Source organism: Melanerpes formicivorus, unplaced genomic scaffold (assembly GCF_026170545.1).
Source record: "Melanerpes formicivorus ecotype bairdi unplaced genomic scaffold, bMelFor1.0.p_v2 SCAF_61, whole genome shotgun sequence".
Taxonomy (NCBI): domain Eukaryota; kingdom Metazoa; phylum Chordata; class Aves; order Piciformes; family Picidae; genus Melanerpes; species Melanerpes formicivorus.
Window position 1 is genome coordinate 1,066,577 of NW_027142413.1, and position 21,393 is coordinate 1,087,969.

Below are 21,393 nucleotides of genomic sequence, written 5' to 3' on the forward strand. Positions count from 1 at the left end.
TGAAAATGCATTCTTTTCTAAAATACAATGTTTTCTTAAATATTCATACTTCTTCTGACATTAATCATATATTTGATGGAAAGTTTGGGAGACCAGATATAAATTGGTCAACTTTGTAAAGAGACTGAGGAATTATCTATTTAATTACCTATTTAAGCATAATTGAAATAGGAAGCAAGCTGTATTTTTTTCAACGTTACATATGTTTAGTTTCCAGTTTGTGTAAAGGCAGGTTTGAAAGGCATTTGTTTGTCGGCTTGGCCTGTGTTTTGTTTGTGGGTTTTGGGGTTTTTTTAAATTCCTGTCCTGTACTTCATTACCATCTTGAAAATTCTTCAGCAAAGTGCTTGTCATCAGTCTGTAATTCTCATTGGCAGGAAGATTTTATTTGAAGTGTCTTATTTTGCCTTTTGTTTGATGTTGAATCCATATGCAAAGTGTTTGAAAAGTCACCTGAACACAGTACAAAAGCAGGAAATAGGTGGCACAGAAGCAAAGTAGTCCTCTTTGCTGTACTACCATGTAATTTCTGACTGCCAAAACATATGATTCAGCAGTTACAACTTTTTCTGAAATATGGTTTATTGTCATTACCTTCGTTGGAGTTTTCATTACTGTTCTGCTTCTTGCCCTGTGTATTACAAGTTCAGAGGCCAACTTACAAAGCTTATCATAGTTTGATTTTTAAGCTCTGTGTTGTATAAATCACCAGTAATGTTGAATATTTCACAAATCAGAAGGTGGTGTTTTACATAAATTCTCTTTTAGATGTAATTGCTAATAATTTTGTAAGGACCAAATTCAAGGTATACCAGTACCTCCTGTCTTCATTTGTGGGTCATTCCCATTGGTTGTGATTATTAACCATATATCACAGAGGTAAAGTTAGGAACTGTTTTTCTCAGCTTACAGAATGATCATTTTACTAGAGTTAACTTTTAAAATGTTACTGTTGCCTTTGATGGCAGTACAGAGTACACAGAGTTCAGTAACAGTCAAGGTTCATTTAGAAACCTTCATTTAGAAATCTTAATTACTTGAAATTAATGAAGTCCCACTAAAAAAAGCAGAAAAAAATCCACTTCCCAGTGTCTCTGTACTTACAGCCAGCCACTAGATGGCAAGACTATTACATAAGGAATGTAGAAAGTGCCTGTCAGTTTGTATATGTAAAGTGTAAGTTGTGTTGAAAGATACTGATTTTTTTTTTCCATTTACATTTTTTATTTGTATGCTATGTTTACAGAAAGCAATTCAAGAACTATTACTCTAAAGTACTATATCCTTCCTGTTTTGACTGTTACAGAGACTTCCTCAGTAATTTTGTCCTAAATTTGAACATTCCTTATGAATCAAGAAAAATAGTAACAATATTGTTTCTGTTATAGTGTATTATATTTCATCTTACATTCCCACTATTTCAGGTGCACAGCTTTGGAGGACCATCACTGGCAAGTAGGTATATTCTTTTTAATACATTGTCTATCTAATATCTTCTTGTATATAGTTAGTCTGGAATATGAAAATAGTCTATTTCCCCTCTAATTAAAACAGAACTGAATTATTTTGATCTTAGCACCTATTCTAAGTTTATTACTTCTTGTTCTTCAGTTTTAATTTTTAGTAACTTTTTAGAAAGTTTATTGGTTTTCTGATTGAGTTATATTAAAGTGTACAGTAAGTTATAGAAGTATTCCTATAGTGGGATTATCCTGCTTTGTGTTTCCTGGAAATTCATGTTTTCTGTCAAGTTGGCTATTAGGGAAAAATACTATGTTGGTTAAAGAGGTAACTTTCTTTTAGAACATTTTAACAATGCTGTCTAGAAGTAGGTAAGCTTACTGGAGTTTCCCTTTATCTCTGTAATAGCCACCACAAGTAATTGATCATTATAATTTCAAATAAATTTATTCATAGAAATCAATAATTGTGAAGTCTGTTTACTTGTCATTGGATTGTCTTAGTCCACAGGCAAAAGTTTATGTCATCTTCTTGGTGTAGAGTAAGTAATTTAATTGGTTTACAGAATAAACAGTCTCTAAATGGTTTACAGACAATCCATTTTCAGAATAAATGTTTGTATATTTTAGATATTCTTCTAAACAGACCACCAGGAATACAGAAGACAGAATTAACCAGGCTGGAAAAGACCTTTGAGATCATCAAGTCTTAAGTGCTTCATCCAGTCTCTTTTTAAACTCTTCCAGTGATGGTGACTCCACCGCTTCCCTGGGCAACCCATTCCAATGGCAAATCACTCTTTCTGTGAAGAACTCCTTTTTAACATCCAGCCTAAACCTCCACTGGAGCAGCTTGAGTCTGTGTCCTCTTGTTCTGTCACTGGTTGCCTGGGAAAAGAGACCAACCCCCATCTGGCTACAACCTCCTTTCAGATAGTTGTAGATGGCAATAAGGTCTCCTCTGAGCTTCCTCTTCTCCAGGCTAAGTAACCCCAGCTCCCTCAGCCCCTCCTCATAGGGTTGCACTCCAAACCCCTCCCCAGTTTTGTTGCCCTTCTCTGGACACGTTCCAGCAACTCAACATCTTTCCTAAACTGAGGGGCCCAGAACTGGACACAGGACTCAAGGTGTGGCCTAACCAGTGCAGGGTACAGGGGCAGAATGACCTCCCTGCTCCTGCTGGCCACACTATTCCTGATACAGGCCAGGATGCCATTGGCCTTCTTGGCCACCTGGTCACACTTCAGGCTCATGTTCAGCCTGCTGTCAACCAGCACCCCCAGGTCCCTTTCTGCCTGGCCGCTCTCCAGCCACTCTGTCCCCAGCCTGTACTGCTGCATGGGGTTGTTGTGGTCAATATGTAGAACCTGGCACTTGGATGTGTTAAATCTCATGCCACTGGACTATGCCCATCTGTCCAGCCTGTCAAGATCCCTCTGCAGAGCCTCTCTACCCTCTAACAGATCAACACCTGCCCCCAACCTGGTGTCATCTGCAGACTTACTGATAGTGGACTCAATCCCCTTGTCCAGATCATTAATAAAGATATTGAATAGAATGGGGCCAGCATTGATCCCTGGGGGACACCACTAGTGACTGGCTGCCAGCTGGAAGTGGCGCCATTCACGACCACTCTCTGGGAATTATTGTATGTCTGACATAATTCAAAAGCACCAAACAGTCTACCCATAAAATCTATGTATTTGCAATTTAGAATGATGCTGTGGGGGACCAGTTCAAAGGCTTTACAGAAGTCCATGTCGATGACATCCATAGCTCTTCCCTCATCCTCTGGTCTAGTCACTCCATCATAGAAGGCTACTAGGTTGGTCAGCAGGGCTTGCCCTTGGTGAAGCCATGCTGGCTGTCTTGAATTGCCTCTTTGTCCTTGGTGTACATTGGTTTATCTTCTAGGAGGATCTGTTTCACGATGTTCCCAGGCACAGTGGTGAGGCTGACAGATTGGTAGTTCCCAGGGTCCTTCTTTCTACTGTTTTTGAAAATGGGTGCAATGTTTCCCTTCATCCATTCACCAGGGACTTCACCTGACTTCTCAAGTATCATGGAGAGTGCCTTGGCTTGGTGTCCTTTCCCAGCAGCTTTCAGCTGAAGTGGTGTCTTCCCACCCTCCAGGTATTCATGTTGAACATTCCATGAACTTCTTCCGTTCACAGCATCCTGTAGCACAGATAACCACAGCTTAACTGTGTTCTTTGTGAACGCAGCCTTATGTTTGTTTACTGCTATAGAAGAGTTTCTTCACCCCTTTCTATCATTTTATTCTGTCAGAAGAAATAGTGAGTAATCTCTCACTGTTAAAATTCTCCAGCAAGCTGTGACTTTGTGTCTATGCAGTCCTTTGCGTTCATGGCTACTTAATTGCTCCTTAAATAGAAGTTATCTGTAGCCTTTTCCATTGTGCTTTTCTGCACTTTTCTTCCATTTCTGGTATCCTTTATGTCAGTGTGTGTGGATGGTTGCAGAATTAGAAAACCATTCAGCATGCAGGGTAACTATGCATTGTCGTAAGACTACACATTATCATAAGAATGCCTTCTCTTCTTTTTATGGTTAATCCCAGTGCTTCATTGACTTTTAGCCTCTACTGAGCTCTGAATTTGTTTTCATGGATATATAATCATTTCAAGATTGTGTTCCTGAGTACTAAGGGTCTTAAAGGTGACTTCAAGATTATTTTTTTCCTCTGTGAATCTCTTCACATTTTATCCGTCTTTTTGCAAGCAAATCACTTGATACTTGCTTAAATTCATTGCAGTTGGTCTCTGTCTTTACTGGAATAATTCTTCTCTTAGTACCATGACTTCTCAGTCTCTCTAAGAGCATTTGATTGAGAGACCTTGTTGAAAGCCTCAGAAATCCAGGTGAATTTTTATGGATATCTGTGTTTATCTAAAAGTTGGGTGACTCTCTGAAAGCGCAGAAGGTTTGTGATGTGATGTCATTTACAGCATACCATAGGACAGGTATGATATCCTTTGGATTTCCTGACAGTTTGAAGTGAACAGAGATGAATCTTTTCCAGTTTGCAGTTCTAAGGCCCTTGCATACCTTTTCTAAAAATGGATGCTGCATTACACACTTCACAGTCCTCTGGTGTAAAGGGAGTTTTAAGAGGTATTCTTTAACATAAATGGCATTTCAGCTGTTGCACCCTAGCTTTCATTTAGAACTTTTGTAAGGCTGCATAAGACTTCATGTTTGTTTACACCATGGGTGGTGTTTGTTCTTTTTCCTTTTTCTGAATGCTAACATAAATATGCCAGTCGGTCATGTTGAAATTGGAAGAACTGCTCTTAAGATGTTGAGGCTGGTGCATGGTTGCTTTTTGTTTCACTCAAGATTGGGTATGAAAAACTATTTGTATATTATATGCATAAGCAAGCTGTGTCAAATTTATCCCTGTGCTGTCTGTTTATAGAAAACACTACCCAGCAGAGAGTCACATGTTCTTAAGCAACATGCAGAGAAAGAAATCTAGCGTGTCTGTGGTAATCTCTCTGTAGAGATGCAATGCCTGTTCTAATAAATTAAATATGTTCATGATTGTTCTGTGGCATTGTGGCCCAGAGGTACAAAACAGCTGTGTCTGTAGCTTTTAACTGCCTTACAGTCCACATGGAATGGCCCTGTTGAGGATGAAAAGATTCCTGTTCTGTGCCAGTTTTGAAACTACCTTGGATTGTTTGGGAAAGTGCTAATTGGCATGTGCCAAACTGTGCCAAGAGTGGGGGCTTTGTTTTGTGGTTTTTTCATGGTTTAACTGTATAAATGACCAATCCTGTGCCTGACCACACTGTCACACAGCTTAGTTTATCAAACTAGATATATTCAGAAAGTAACAATTTATCTGAACAGGCTCATTTCCTGCCTTATGTTTGTGTTACATAATTCTGGGTTTGAAAATTAGTATTATCATGTTACTATGATGTTTCATAAATGTTGGCACAGCTTTATGATGACTTTAATGCAGTGGTATGCTTTGTACTGGGGTTTTTTTTTGCAAGTAAAGCCTCTGGTAGTTGGAGGGTGAATGATGATTACTATTCTGAGACTATTATTTTCAATGTTCATGTGCATTGTGCATCCCTTCTGCTGCATGTACTTCATCAGAGATTGAAGTCCTTCAATAAAGATGGTGTTAATTTGTCACACTTCATGATCTTTGTTGAGCACTGCTGACTAGTTAAAGCATAGCCTACTTTACATTGCTATAGCTGAAATGGATAGCGATTGTTGTCTCCTATGTAGCATGTGTCTGTGCAAGAAGACCTGTGCTTTCATTTCTAATGAAATAACTTAGTACTATTTTAAGTTGAAAATTTTCAAACTGAAGCAAAATGAGATCTCATGCTGAAGCTTTCTCAGTGAGGCATATTCTTGCAGTACATGCTGTTTCTCAATCTGCTTACATTTCTAAGGAAGTTCTCCATTGATATCTTTCCTTTTTAAAAATAGATAACAAATATTAAAGGAGCACTGGAGAAGGTCACTTAGTAAAATGACTCTTCTTTATAAAGTTGTTTTATTTCTTCCTATCCTAGCAAGTTTCTTTGAAAGCTGATGCTTCCCTATTCAGTGCTAGTAGATATATTAGAATATGCACAGGAATTGTGGCACACTTTCATTTCTTGAGCAGTCAAACTCAAGGGGGTCAAATTAATGCTATGATGGAATCATAGAATGGCTTTCAGTTGGAAGGGACCTTAAAAATCATCTAGTTCCCACCCTCCTGCCATGGGCAGGTATACCATCTACTAGACCAGGTTGATCAAAATCTCATCCAGCCTGGTCCTAAACCCTTCCAGGAATAAGGCATCCATGAGTTACGTGGGTAGCCTGTTCAAGTGTCTTATCACCCTTATAGTAAAGAACTTCTTCCTATTATCTAATCTAAATCTACCCTGCTCTAGTTTAAAACCATTGCCCCTTGCCTTACTACATGCCCTTATAGAGTCCCTCTCCAGCTTTCCTGTAGGTACTACAGGAAACTACAGGTACTACTGGAAACTACAGGCCGGTCAGCCTGACCTCAGTGCCAGGGAAAGTGATGGAGCAGATTATCCTGGCAGCAATAACTGCGCACCTGAAGGATGGCCAAGGGCTCAGGTCCAGCCAACATGGATTCAGGAAGGGCAGATCCTGCCTCTCCAACCTGATCTCTTTCTATGATCAGGTGACCCGCCTGGTGGATGTGGGGAGGCCTGTGGATGTGGTCTACCTAGACTTCAGCAAGGCCTTTGACACCGTCCCCCACAGCAAACTGCTGACTAAGCTGTCAGCCTGTGGATTGGACCACTACACTCTGTGCTGGGTTAGGAACTGGCTGGAGGGCCGGGCCCAGAGAGTGGTCGTGAACGGTGCCGCATCCAGCTGGAGGCCAGTCACCAGTGGTGTCCCCCAGGGATCAGTGCTGGGCCCTGTCCTCTTCAACATATTTGTTGATGATCTGGATGAAGGGGTAGAGTCAGTCATCAGCAAGTTTGCAGATGACACAAAGTTAGGGGCAGATGTTAGTCAATTAGAGGGTAGAAAGGCTCTGCAGAGGGACCTCGACCGACTGGAAAGATGGGCAGAGTCCAATGGGATGGCTTTCAACAAGTCCAAGTGCCGAGTGCTGCACTTTGGCTATGGCAATCCCATGCAGAGCTATAGGCTGGGGTCGGAGTGGCTGGAGAGCTCCCAGACAGAGAGGGACCTGGGTGTGCTGATCGACAGCCACCTGAATATGAGCCAGCAGTGTGCTCAGGTGGCCAGGAGGGCCAATAGCATTCTGGCCTGCATTAGGAATAGTGTGGCCAGCAGGAGCAGGGAGGTCATAGTGCCCCTGTACTCTGCTCTGGTTAGGCCGCACCTTGAGTACTGTGTCCAGTTCTGGGCTCCTCAGTTTAAGAAGGACATTGAGACACTTGAGCGTGTCCAGAGAAGGGCAACAAGGCTGGTGAGAGGCCTTGAACACAAGCCCTATGAGGAGAGGCTGAGGGAGCTGGGATTGTTTAGCCTGGAGAAGAGGAGGCTCAGGGGTGACCTTATTGCCCTCTACAACTACCTGAAGGGTGGTTGTAGCCAGGAGGGAGTTGGCCTCTTCTCCCAGGCAACCAGCACCAGAACAAGGGGACACAGTCTCAAGCTGCGCCAGGGGAGGTTCAGACTCGAGGTGAGGAGGAAGTTCTTCACCGAGCGAGTCATTCGGCATTGGAACGGGTTGCCCAGGGAGGTGGTTGAGTCATCGACCCTGGAGGCGTTCAAGGGGAGATTGGACGTGGCACTTGGTGCCATGGTCTAGTCATGGGGTCTGCGGTGTCAGGTTGGACTCGATGATCCTCGAGGTCCTTTCCAACCTGGGTGATACTGTGATACTGTGATACTGTGATACTGAAAGGCCTGCTGTAAGATTTCCCCAGAGCCTTCTCAAGGCTGAACAGACCCACCTCCCTCAGCCTGTCTTCACAGGAGAGGTGCTCCAGCCCTCTGATCATCTTTGTGGCCCTCCTCTGGACCCTTTCCAACAGATCCATGCCTTTCTTGTGTTGGGGACTTCAGAGCTGGACACTGTACTCCAGGTGGGGTCTCACAAGAGCAAAGTAGAGGGGCAGAACCTCCTCCTTTGACCTGCTGGCCACACATCTTTTGATGCAGCCCAGGGTATGGTTGTCATTTTGGGCTGCCAGCACGCATGGCTAGCTCATGTCAAGCACCTCATCAACCAACAACCTCAAGTCCTTCTCTGCACGGCTGCTCTCAATCTGCTCAACACTCAGCGTATATTTGTGCTTGGGATTGCCCTGACCCAGGTGCAGGACCTTGCACTTAGCCTTTTTGAACTTCATGAAGCTGGCATAGGCCCACTTCTCCAGCCTGTCCAAGTTCCTCTGTATGGCATCCAGCATGTTGATTGCACCACACAGCTTGTGTCTAAGCAAACTTGCTGAGGGTGCACTCAGTCTCACTGTCCATGTTACCAACAAAGATGTTAAACAGCATCAGTCCCAGTACTGATCCCTGAGGGATGCCAGTCATCACAGGTCGCCATTCGGATGCTGAGCCATTGCTTGCAACTCTGAGAGCAGCCAATTAGCCAGTTTCTTATCCACTAAATGGTGCATCCATCAAATCTGTGCCCATCCAGTTCAGAGACCAAGATGTTGTGCATGACAATGTTGACCGTGTTGCACAAATCCAGGAAGATGATGTCAGTTGCTCTTCCTTTATCCACTGATGCTGTGACCTCCTTATAAAAAGCCACACAATTTGTCAGAGAGGATTTGCCATGTGAAGCCATGTTGGTTGCCACCAACCATCTCCTTGTTTTCCATGTGCCCTAGCAGAGTCTCAGGAGGATCTGCTCCAGTATCTTGCCAGGCAATATTCTTTCAGAGTTATCTTTTCATACCAAGCCTAGAACATTCCTGTTTCTCACTACCCCTCTCCTCCAATCCCTCCTTCATGAATGCCTTTTATGAGAGTTGACTGTGGTGATACTTGTGGACTCCTACAGCCACTGCTGCCTGCTTTCAGGGGAGTGTTAAAGTACCTTGTGAGAGGTATAACATAATTTATCTTGTTCTAAATTAAATCTCTCTAGGATGGTCAGATATGTTGTGCCTTAATCATGACTTTTTATTTCCCTTGAATACAGAAAGCTTAGGGTGGTGATATGAGAAAGAGCATTTACAACCCTTGTATCATTATTCCTGTTGGACTGAAGGCCTGTCTATCTTAAGGGTGCCATTGACTGATGCTTCTGGTTGCAGTAAGAAGCTGACTTCTGCAGCAACATGCTGGAATGCTATTCCGCAGCACCAATATCCATAGGGCTCAACAAACAAGCATTGGGACTAGATTTACCTCTGTCTGTCTATGCAAGCAGTTTCTCTGAGATTAGTGTACAGTATAGTATGATTGTGTATTCAGATCACTCTTGAGACCTTGAAGATTTTAATAATAAATAATAAAGGTGGATATTAAGCCTGCTTAATCGTACCTCAAAACAAAAATCCTGTCCTTCAGGGTGTTGCAAAGAGATGTCTTTGCAGATTATGAAATAGGCCTTTTTCCATTAGGAAATCCAGACAGAATCAAGATTGTAACAGAAGTGTTTCCAATTCCTTTGTTAATCCATTTGCTTAATAGATGGGAACAAAGCTAATGAGGCCCGTCGCGTGGGGCGGTCAGTACCAAAACATGGGAATAGCAGTATCGCTTCCTGTTGCACAGCCCCTCATTTTTGGTTTGGTCATCCAAACAATATCCATTCTTCACATGGATGTACACAGCTGCATGAAATGTGGCAAGAGACTGAAGAAAAACTTCCTGTTGGAGCTACAGGAATGCACAGGAGAGAATATAGTCTGATAGATAAATAGACAAAAATAGGTTTCAGAGTACAAATACTTTCTTCTTTAGTTGTTTCAATGTAATCTGAAAGCATCTGGTGTGCTTAAAGATTTCCACAGCCTTTGCAGATCCTATCTATCTCACTGGGAGAAATAGCTAGGGATTTTGGCCTTCTGTTTTTCCTCTATTTGACAGAAATAATGGGTGTAATCAGTCTCTTCTCAGATAGAGAGGGGAATGCAGAGATTGTGGTTAGAAAAGCAAAAACTCAGCTTGAACTGGAATTGGCCAAAGATGTCAAAAACTTCAAGAAAGGATTCTTCAGACACATTAACAACAAGCAGAAACAGAAAGAGACTACTGGCACACTACTAAACAGGAGATGTGAACTAGTCACCAGCAGTGCTGAAAAGGTAGAGGTCCATATGAGGTGCCTTCATCACCTCTTGTCTTCACCAAAGCTGTTGTGTATTTGGCTTTTGCAGCATTAAGATACTAAGGCGTCGTTCAGAAGATTGCCATTGTGGCGTTGTGACATTTTCTTCTTTTCTTTTGATAACAAAAGTGGCTTTATAAAAATATTTAATTAAAATATCACGGTGCAGAAGAGCACCTCACACAGTCTGATTTGACAGTTGGTTTTTTGTCTCATGGACAGGAGATACTAGTAATCATTTCCCAGGGATAAACAATTATTATTCCTTGAATAAGTTAGAAATAGTAGTTTCATGGAACAGCTTCAGGAGTTTTCATGCTAAGGCTTCTAAAGACACTTATACCTAGCATTGTCATTAACCTCATCTTAGAGGTTTTCCAACCTAAATGGTTCTGTGATTTTGCCGGTTTGCCTCCATATTGGAAAAAAAAAGATCATCTGGGCCCCAGCAGAGTGAAACATACATTTTTACTATACTTAAATAAACTAGTTTTAAAAGACTTTTATTCAAGTGAAGTCAGTGCATTAATGATTATGTACAGGAAATAAATACCTCATGTAAGTGTAGTCTCTGCAAACTGCAGGGTATTCTGTGTTGTGTGCAAAAGTGACTCAGTAGTTAATTTCCATTGTTACTCATTGGTAAAAATTAACTGTTGCACTCAGTCAAAAGTGGTAGCTCCATAGTGATGGGAGGATGAAAATACAGACTTTGTTTGCAATTTTTTGTTGAAATATAAGGCAGATTTCTTCAGTTTTCAACATCTGGTAAAGCCAACTCTGCTATGATTGGGGTTTGGGTTTTTTTAATGATGGAACTGCAGCCCCTGTTCAGTTATTCATGAAAGTTTTACATCTTGATCTGCTATGTCCAAACTGTAGTTCTATTAAAGGTTTGTGTGAGTACAGCCCAGTGAATCTGCATGCTACAAACAACCTAAGAAGTGCCAACTCGGAGCTGATCCAGTTCTGATAGCTCTTGTGTCATGTCTGCCAGCATGTCAGCTAAAACCTATCATCACTAGGAAAAAAAAGGAACCTCCCCACTGATTTCTAGCATCCTCTAGGTTGTCTCATGTACTGTTTTTATTGCTATATTTACTGTAATGATGAAATTTCTTTTAATCACAGTATTAAATAAACACTGAATGCAAGACATGCAGAATAGTAGGTGGTTTGGGTTTTTTTAGTTTAGCTTGTTTCCATCACTAAGTAAACAAAACTCCTGGAAGCCTAAGGGAATTGAAAACAAAGGGACAGAGTGAATAGAAAATTCTGTAGAGCTGGCAAGTGGAGGAATAAAACAGAGAAAATTGCCCAAATGTTTAGTGTTATTCTGGAGTTATTCCACTCCACTTGTCCCTTTCTCACCTTTGCACTACCTCAATACCAAGTTCTTAGATCTGCCGTTCCATCTTAGACAGGCAGGTACGGCAGGTGCTGCATTAGAATGTGCTGACTTGTACGGTACACATGTGTGCTGTTTGCCAGTTTTCCTGAACTTCAGTAAGGGAGTTTGGAGATGTCCTTCACTTTTTAATATTTTCATATTTCTTACTGATATAGCAAAATGGGCACCAGTATTTTTCAGCAGCAGAGATAAAGCTTCAGAAGTCTAATTACAGGGACAACAAAACATACTCTTCTGTCTTGACTGGTGGGCCACACTTTGGACATACAATGAAAGTTACAAAATTACCTTGAAGTATATATCTGTCCTATCTTCATGGGCTGATTTCTCAAGCCTCTGAACACATCTCTAGAAAAACTATGTAAAATGCTGCAGAGGAATTGTGCTGGTAGCATCCATCTCAGATAATTCTTTATGTCTGCCTTCAGGGACACCTGCTGAAGCAAGCAATTAATCTTTGCTTGTTGTGGAGTGCAAGACCCCCTCTGAAAGTATCAAAGGAATTAAAAGACACAATACTGAATATAAGAAAATGTTCTCTGACCATTTTGGAGCAGATCAGAGTTCTCATACTAATCATAGCATTTTTATTCCTTCCCTATTTATTTTTCAAAGCTGCTTGGAAGTTATCAGCTACTGGCAGGCACAATTTATATATTGTTGTCAATTCTGAGTACTACTGTGCTTTCTGAATAAAGCCCTTGTACTGTTTCTTTTTTTGACTTGTTTGTATTTACAAAGTGTTTGTTATAAATAGCATGCTTCAGAGCCAGGGTGTAGAAGGGTATACTCTTATTTTGGCTAATGACCTAAATAGTGTCATAAGAAAACCTGTCCCAGGATGTGATTGACAGGTATTTTCTCAATAAAAAAGTGAAACTTGGAATAAAGTTTATGTGGGGGAAAGTGACAAAGACCCATTGTATAGGGTACAAAGAGCCTTCCACTTGAAGGATTCGAGGTTACAAACTGCTTCTTGAAGGGAAAGAAGAACATGCAGAGGCATCACTCTGAACAGAAGAGCAGGTCACTCCCTGCCTGTCAGTCATCACCCTGAACTCTCTTCCCTAATTCATAGAGACTTTTGAACATGCATTTGATATTTTGGGATTTTCTAATTTGTGGTGGGAATCCATGTGGAATGTCTCCAAATTTGTAATTGTGACTATGTAGATGTAGAAGTTCTACACAGAGAAAGTGATTGCCCATTGGAATGGGCTGCCTGGGGAGGTGGTGGAGTTAACATCATTGGAAGTGTTCAGGAGGAGACTTGATATGATGCTTGGTTGGATAATAGGTTGGACGCAATGATCTTGAAGGTCTCTTCCAACCTGGTCTGGTCTATCCTATCCTATCCTATCCTATCCTATCCTATCCTATCCTATCCTATCCTATCCTATCCTATCCTATCCTATGTAGCTGCATATCAGTACACTAGAAGTGACACTAGGTTACTGGTTGTAGTGCAGTCTTCAATTCTTTATGTCACAGCGGAGGTACTGTATTCCAAAGTTTTGCAGACAGTGGACACTAGAAAAAGCCATTTCTTCTGAGGAATGCTTTCAGGGCAACTCTCAGAGTTAGTAGTTATATTCTAGTTAAAAGTTTTCAAATAACTTAGGCAGACCCAGTAAAACTTGTAGACCTTAGCTGTATATTGTATCTTTGAACTGATTAAGAAGCAATAATACACTTCCAACATGGATTTAGGAAGGGCAGGTCCTGCCTCTCCAACCAGATCTCCTTCTATGATCAGGTGACCCGTCTGGTGGACGTGGGGAGGCCTGTGGATGTGGTCTACCTGGACTTCAGCAAGGCCTTTGACACTGTCCCCCACAGCAAACTGCTGGCTAAGCTGTCAGCCCATGGCTTGGACCACTACACTCTGTGCTGGGTTAGGAACTGGCTGGCTGGCCGAGCCCAGAGAGTGGTGGTGAATGGTGCCACATCCAGCTGGCAGCCAGTCACCAGTGGCGTCCCCCAGGGATCAGTGCTGGGCCCTGTGCTCTTCAACATCTTCATTGATGATCTGGATGAGGGGGTCGAGTCAGTCATCAGCAAGTTTGCAGATGACACCAAGTTAGGAGCAGGTGGTAGTCAGAGGGTAGAAAGGCTCTGCAGAGGGACCTTGACCAACTGGACAGATGGGCAGAGTCCAATGGGATGGCATTCAACAAGTCCAAGTGCCAGGGGCTGCACTTGGCTATGGCAATCCCATGCAGAGCTACAGGCTGGGGTTGGAGTGGCTGGAGAGCTCCCAAACAGAGAGGGACCTGGGTGTGCTGATCGACAGCCACCTGAATATGAGCCAGCAGTGTGCCCAGGTGGCCAAGAGGGCCAATGGCATCCTGGCCTGCATTAGGAATAGTGTGGCCAGCAGCAGCAGGGAAGTCATTGTGCCCCTGTACTCTGCTTTGGTTAGGCCGCACCTTGAGTCCTGTGTCCAGTTCTGGGCCCCTCAGTTTAAGAAGGATGTCAAGACACATGAACATGGCCAGAGAAGGGCAGCAAGGCTGGGGAGAGGCCTTGAACACAAGCCCTATGAGGAGAGGCTGAGGGAGCTGGGATTGTTTAGCCTGGAGAAGAGGAGGCTCAGGGGTGACCTCATTGCCCTCTACAACTACCTGAAAGGTGGTTGTAGCCAGGAAGGGGTTGGCCTCTTCTCCCAGGCAACCAGCACCAGAACAAGAGGACACAGTCTCAAGCTGTGCCAGGGGAGGTTTAGACTCGAGGTGAGGAGGAAGTTCTTCACCAAGCGAGTCATTCGTCATTGGAATATGCTGCCCAGGGAGGTGGTTGAGTCACCATCCCTGGAGGCATTCAAGAGGAGATTGGACGTGGCACTTGGTGCCATGGTCTAGTCATGGGGTCTGTGTTGATAGGTTGGACTCAATGATCCTCGAGGTCCTTTCCAACCTAAGTGATACTGTGATACTGTGATACTGTGTGATTTTTAGATAAGAAAGGTCCCAAGCCCAGTTAAGAGAACAAAAAATTCACATTCAGTCAAAAGATCCTTTGCATAACTCTTTGTAGGGTTATACCATACAATAAATTCAACTACTGCCTGGTCCAGGAGCAGCCTGTCTGATGCCACGAGCTGTGGGGAATATTTGCCTGCCTAAGCAATTTGGTCTGCTTGCAAATGTAACATTTATATTTTTCACCTTTTGTATATATTTTAAAATGTCCTCTCTAATATAGTTAGGTGACTTGCATTAATTATTTTAATGCCTAGACCAGGAGAATATCATGGAAGCAAGTACCAGACAGATTGTAAGTAGAGGAAGACTGTATTTCTGGTGAGTGCATAGCTTTGAACAGAACAACAGACCTCAAATTGCTCATCAGGAAAGAAGTTCACAAAGCTGACCTTCAAAATTATTTGTAGAGAGTAAATTTAAGTGGAAAGATTAACATTAACCTGGTCATGTGTCCTATTCCCTATGTTTATTCCGTTGCACATGTATCATTCACCATAGGTATTTTTATTCTATTCTTGCCACTTTCCATTTTAACAGTTGAACAACTGTGAGAGATAACTTGCAATCCTGAAGTCATTTGACTTGTCATCTTAATGGGTATTTATAAACTATAACATTCAGGGAGCCCCCAGTGTTACTTTAAATAGAGAGACTGCTTTTAGGATTAGGAAAAAAGTGGACTGTGTCATTTTGGAATAGCTTTTCTTAAACACAAGCCAAGTCAAAGTTGATAAAAAACCCTACATAAAAACAGGTAGCAAGCTTAACCATATTCTGTATTTTCACATCACTAAAGACTGCATGACAAAGCAAATTGTATGGCTTATGGCAAACACAAGAATATGAAAAAGATTACTTTCTCCTGAAAGTAAAAATAGCTTTTCCCCCTTTTCATATTTGTCTATATTATCAGTTTCCTGTAGGCAGAAAAGTAGGGTTCTGATATTTTGAGATGATTAGGGTTTGTTCCACACAAAAAAGTTACTGAACCAAATATCCAAATCTGCCATTTGTCTCCTAGTTTCCACAATTTCTTGTCACAGTTGTTGCTAGTCACAGATTTGTTTTGTTGTTGCCACACATATCACCATCAATCTGGTTATAAGAATATATATACATGATGTACAGAGATGGTTCTGGGGCCAGGGATCCCTAATGACTGATTTCACATTATGAAATCAGCTTAAAGGTCATTCCACAGACAATGCAAAGGCTTCTAGGTCTAACACCCAAGTCACTGAGTCAGTATGTTTTTCTCTCCGTAGAAAGCTTGCCTTTCTGTACTGTTATATGTAGTTTGAGAAACTGAAGTATTTGAATAACATTTTGTGCTGTTTTATATCCCAGCAACAATAGCAAAGATTGAAAACTGTATCATGCTATACCATGCAGTGTGCCCTCAGTAGGAAGCAGAATACAGACATTACATTGTCAGTTTTGTAAAACTGCTGTTTTTCACAAAGAGCAAATATCTGCCTGTCTCCTAACTGCCTACTGACCCCATTCCTGACAAATTCTCAAATTCTAAACTGGAAAGTTGAGCCTAATAAGAAGGAAGAATAAAGAAGCGTTTTTGGTTGAGGACTTGATAAAAGAATCACCAAACATTTATGATTAATGAAACAAAGAAAGTATAAATACAGACTAGTCATTGCCATGGAAGGAAGAGGATGTCATTGCTTGGAGCCTTTAGAAGAGTGACAGTCGCAAGAAAGATCAGAGTAAGCAGAGTTGAGTTTATGTGGTAGTTGAGTTTTGACCTTTACAAAACACATAGTGGAAATCATTTACAGAGGGCATGAGAACCTACAGTCTTGGGGGGAGTGAGGGGGGGTTGTTTGTTTGGTTTTTTGTTATGTTGCAGATGCCTGTGTTGTTGTAACAGATGAGGGTGTGTTTCCTAGCACAACATCTGATTAGTCACTAATTTAGTAAGGAATGCCCTGGCAAACAGTTTTGCTGAAGCACGTGAGCCTGTCAGCAGAATAACATGTTCTATTCTTCTAGGTGTTTTAACATAAAGTTGAGTAAAGCAGCTCAGCCATTTGGAAACATTTTAGTATCTCTTCCCTGAGTCTTCTTACTTTTCTTTTTCTGTCAGTGACAGATGTTGAATGTTTACTGACTGAAATTATTTCATGCTTCAATTTAACAGCCCCAAGGATCTCAGTCTCTCTTCACAGGGGAGATGCTTAAATCCCCTAATCATCTTCATGGCTCTCTGTTGGATTCTCTCCAGCAGATCCCTGTCTCTCTTGAACTGGGGAGTCCAAAACTGGTCAGAGTATTCCAGGCGTGCTCTCACCAGGGCAGAGTAGAGGGGGAGAAGAATCTTCCTAGACCTGCTGGACACACTTTTCTTGATGCACCCCAGGATACCATTTGCTCTCTTGGCCACAAGGGCACATTGTTGTTCCATGGAGCACTTGCTGTCCACTAGGACTCCAAGGGCTTTCTCCATGGAGCTGCTTTCCAGCAGGGCAGCCTCTGACCTATACTAGTGCCTGCTGTTATTCCTGCCCAGATGCAGGACCTGAGCTTTGCCAGCACCCAGCTCTCCTGCCTGTCCAAATCTCATTGGATGGCTGCACAGCCTGACGGGGTGTTGGCCACACCCTCCCACCCCCACCCCCTCCCCCCCAGTTTTGTCTCATCAACAAACTTGCTGAGGGTACACTTCAATCCCCTCATCCAGGTTGTTGATAAAGACGGTGAGCAAAACTGCACCCAGTACTGGTATCTGGGGAACACCCCTGGCCACAGGCCTCCAAGTTGAGTCTGTGCCACTGATGACAACCCTCTGAACTCTGTTGCAGAAGCAGTTTTCAATCCACCTCACAGACCAGCTGTCTATGCCGCATTTCTTGAGGTTTTCTATGAGTATATTATGGGAGACAGTATCAAAAGCCTTACTGAAGTCAAGGTATACGACATCCACTGCTTTTCCCTCATCTACCCATTTGGTCATGGTTTCATAGAAGGCAATCAGATTAGTCAAGCAGGATCTCCCCTTGGTAAATCCATGTTGCCTACTCCTGATAGTCTTCTTGTCTTCCATGTGGTTAGAGATGACCTCCAGGATGAGCTGCTCCATCATCTTTCCAGGGATGAAGGTGAGGCTGACTGGTCTGTAGTTACCTGGGTCCTCCTTCTTGCCTTTTTTGAAGACTGGAGTGACATTTGCTTTCTTCCAGTCATCAGGGACCTCTCCTGTTCTCCATGACTTTTCAAAGATGATGAAGAGAGGTTCAGCAACAGTATCAGCCAGCTCTCTCAGTACTTGTGGATGCATCCCATCGGGGCCCATGCATTTGTTTGTCTTCAGTTGGTATAAGAGATCTCTAACCCAGTCCTGACTGACCAGTGGAATATCCTCTTCCCTCCAGTTCTGCTCCCTTGCTTCCAGAGACTGAGGTTCCTGAGGGCAGGTCTTAGGAGGCAAATAAAGCGTTCAGCAACTCTGCCATATCAGCATCATCAGTTACCATATCTCCCATGTCATTCAGTAGTGGAGCTACCTTTTCCCTGCTCTTCCTTTTGTCGTTGTTGTATTTGAAAAAGCTCTTCTTGTTCTCTTTCAGCTCCTGGCAAGACTGAGTTCCAAGAGGGCCTTGGCCTTCCTTGTTGCATTTCTAAATTTTCTGGCTATATTTCTATAATCTTCCCAATTGACCAGACCTTTTTTCCACATACTGTAAACCTCCTTTTTCTTTTTGAGTTTTTCTAAGAGCTCCTTACTTAAATATACAGGTCTTCTGCCTCCCTTATTTGATTTTTCTTCAAGGGAATAAATTTTTCTTGAGCTTGGAGGAAATAATGTTTGAATATTAACCATCTCTCTTGCCCCCCCGCCCTTCCTTCTAGAGCCCTAGTCCACTGGATATTTCTAAGTAGTGTCTTGAAGAAGGCAAAATTAGCCCTCATAAAGTCTGGGGTTGAATTTTTACCTATCATCCTGCTTCTTTGTCTGTTGATATTAAACTCTATAACATGTCATGGTCAGATAGGTCTGCTAGAGGTTCCAAAATATTAAACGAAATGAAGACAAGGACTGACTATGAAAAATTTCAGAAGATCCTTACAGGATTCTTTCACAGTAAAATGGCCTAAGAAATTCAATGTAGGTAACTGTAAAGTTATGCCTGAATACAAAACCAGCATTGATCAACAGACCAAAACTACTGTTAATATCAGAAAAAGAGAGAGGAGAAAAAGGTTCATACTAGTGCAGTAAGGTAGAGGGAATACAAGGAACTCTTTCCACATAAAGACCAAGTAAATTAGAAAGGACTTTTCAAAAGAGAAAAGGAATAATTATGGGAAAATATCATAGAGATCTCTAAGATATCATAAGGAACATGCCTTATCTCTTATGCTATTGGCATGAGGCAGTGTCAAAACAGCAGGGAGCAGGATGAGGAAAAATAAGATTAAATTAAGCTTTAGAAATCCTTGACACAGGACTGTTAGAACTATATGTGTACTAAAAATATAAATTACAGGACAATGAAAATTAATTGAAGGCTATTGAATAAAAAATCACCACCTCTGGCATTGAAAGTCCTTGAGTTGCAGATTGTTGGAGGCATTATGATGTATTTTCCCGTGTTCTTACTCAGTTGCTTAGGTATCCCCTGGTATTTACTTCTGGCAACTATAGAAGAGAGGCGTGGGGCATAGGGCCAGATGGACCTTTGGCTGACTCGGTATCACTGCTCTTATTAAAAGAATTACAAGCATTGACTTTCTATTCAGTTAAGTAACAGAAAGACTGAAATAAATTCATCTATTTCTGCATTTGTATACATTGTTATTAAAATGTATATAAATGTTAGTCTGAGAAATCCCAGAAGGGCATGTGAGATAGCTGTTGCCCAATTTTAGACTGAGAGTCTGTTGCTCTCACCACATTCCATGGAAGTTGCAAGGTCAATGTGTGCCTTCATAACTTGCCTTTATGCATTTAGACATGAGATCAGGGTAATAAAATTGATCAGAGTAATCAAATCAATCAGAGCAGTAATATTTGAGGTTTACATGTCTGGTATTATTTACAAAGTAGTATTCCAGACATTTTTAAGAACTTTCATCTGAATGCATGTATGTGTTTTCTTGAAACACAGGTGGAGATAAAAGCATGTAAGACTGTTGCCTGCATATTGTTAGGAAGATTCCAAACGTGTCTGAACAATTATTGTATGACATTTTCACGTCAGGGCTATAGAGGAACAAAACTGTTTCCAATGTGAGCTCACCATCAGCAGACAATTTTCCTAGGATGCATAACTTGGCAGCTTCTGTCCTAACTTGTTAGATGGCTTAGATTCTTTTTTATTACAACCAGTGTCTCAAACCATGGTAATTCACCTGAAAACTCCTTAATCTGATGATAAATAGAAGTATAAAGAACTTTCTGATAAGGACACATAAACAGAATTTTGTTCTTAGTTTCAAATACTTTGTTACTTTCCAGGTTGGAAAGTATTTCTTACATTAATCAATAATCAAACAAAGAACACACTAAAGAGTTGTTGGGTTTTTTTTAAATAATATATTTAGCACATGGAAATCAGTTTTCTGGGGCGTTTCTATTTTTCTGCTAGTCACTGAAATGAGATGGAGAAAAATAGTTGAAAGATTTAAGTATTCACAGTGCTCGGACTATTTCCTGATTAAGGTTGGCTTGGTTTTGGCTTTGGCTTTGTCTTGGTTTGGTTTATTGGCTGTTTTTTTAATAACAAAAACTCACTTCCCTGGACTAAAGTAGAAGCCTGACTACAGCACTGTTTTTTCACCCTCAGATTTCCCTGCTCTATAGGAACATCTACAGAACATCCTGGGAGTTGGACTTGGTGATCCTTATGGATCACCATAGTATCCACCAGAAGTATCCTCTTCTAACGTGAAATATTCTAAGGGGTGCTTTCTCATAAATACTTAAGATGAAGATTTTGAAGGAAATAGCAAAACCTGGGGACAGATATCATTCAGTATGAATGTTGAAAACATGGGAGAATTGGATGTGCCCTTCAAATTGATGAAATATAGTAAAACATACACTTTCATGTGTCTGTGCTTATAAATATATACACATGCCTGTACACAGGAATGTGAGGATTACATTGAGTTTTCTGTATTGAAAAAGCAGGGGAATATTCCACTTCAGGTGACTGATGTATGTTATTAATATGAATTTTTTCATTAGCAGAAACATGAATTTCAAATTAGTCTTAATCCTAAACATGCCTTTGACAGTTATGGTAATTTTTAAATACATGCACTTGCTGAAAATAATGTCAGCATAAACCACCTACAAAAAGTAAAATGCTAGACTTTCCACCCCTTCTGGAAATAGGAACTGAGCTAGATCTTATTTTTGGAGTGTGATTTTTTTGTTAGGAGTTAGTTCAGGGGTTTTTGAATGTCCTTACATGTATAGTATGGTGTTCATTATTATTTCATCCATGTTACTAGAAGTGGCACTTGTTCATAGCTCAGTAATTAAAACAGGGTTCTATGTTGAACTCTCCTTTTAGATGAGGAGACATACAGAAGGCAGCAGTGATTGTAACTAGTTTCTGGAGCTGGTTGTTCAGCTAAAATGTCCACAGGCAACTTCCAACCCAAACCACTCTATGAGTCTATTACTACTTAAAATCTTTGAAAGCTTGCAGATAGCGTGGGGTACACCATCTACTATGCAATGCCAGATCATCCCTCTTGTACCTCTCACGGGTAGCACTCTGC

General features: G+C 41.5%; 1 protein-coding gene across 1 annotated transcript in view; it reads left to right on the top strand.

Moving 5' to 3' along the window:
* Window positions 1-21,393, top strand: part of RETREG1 (reticulophagy regulator 1) — a 65,928-nt gene that overhangs the window by 13,705 nt on the left and 30,830 nt on the right. The window contains exon 3 of the mRNA XM_068161976.1: window positions 1,425-1,455. Coding sequence (XP_068018077.1) covers window positions 1,425-1,455 — 31 coding nt within the window. The remainder of the gene's footprint in view (window positions 1-1,424; window positions 1,456-21,393) is intronic.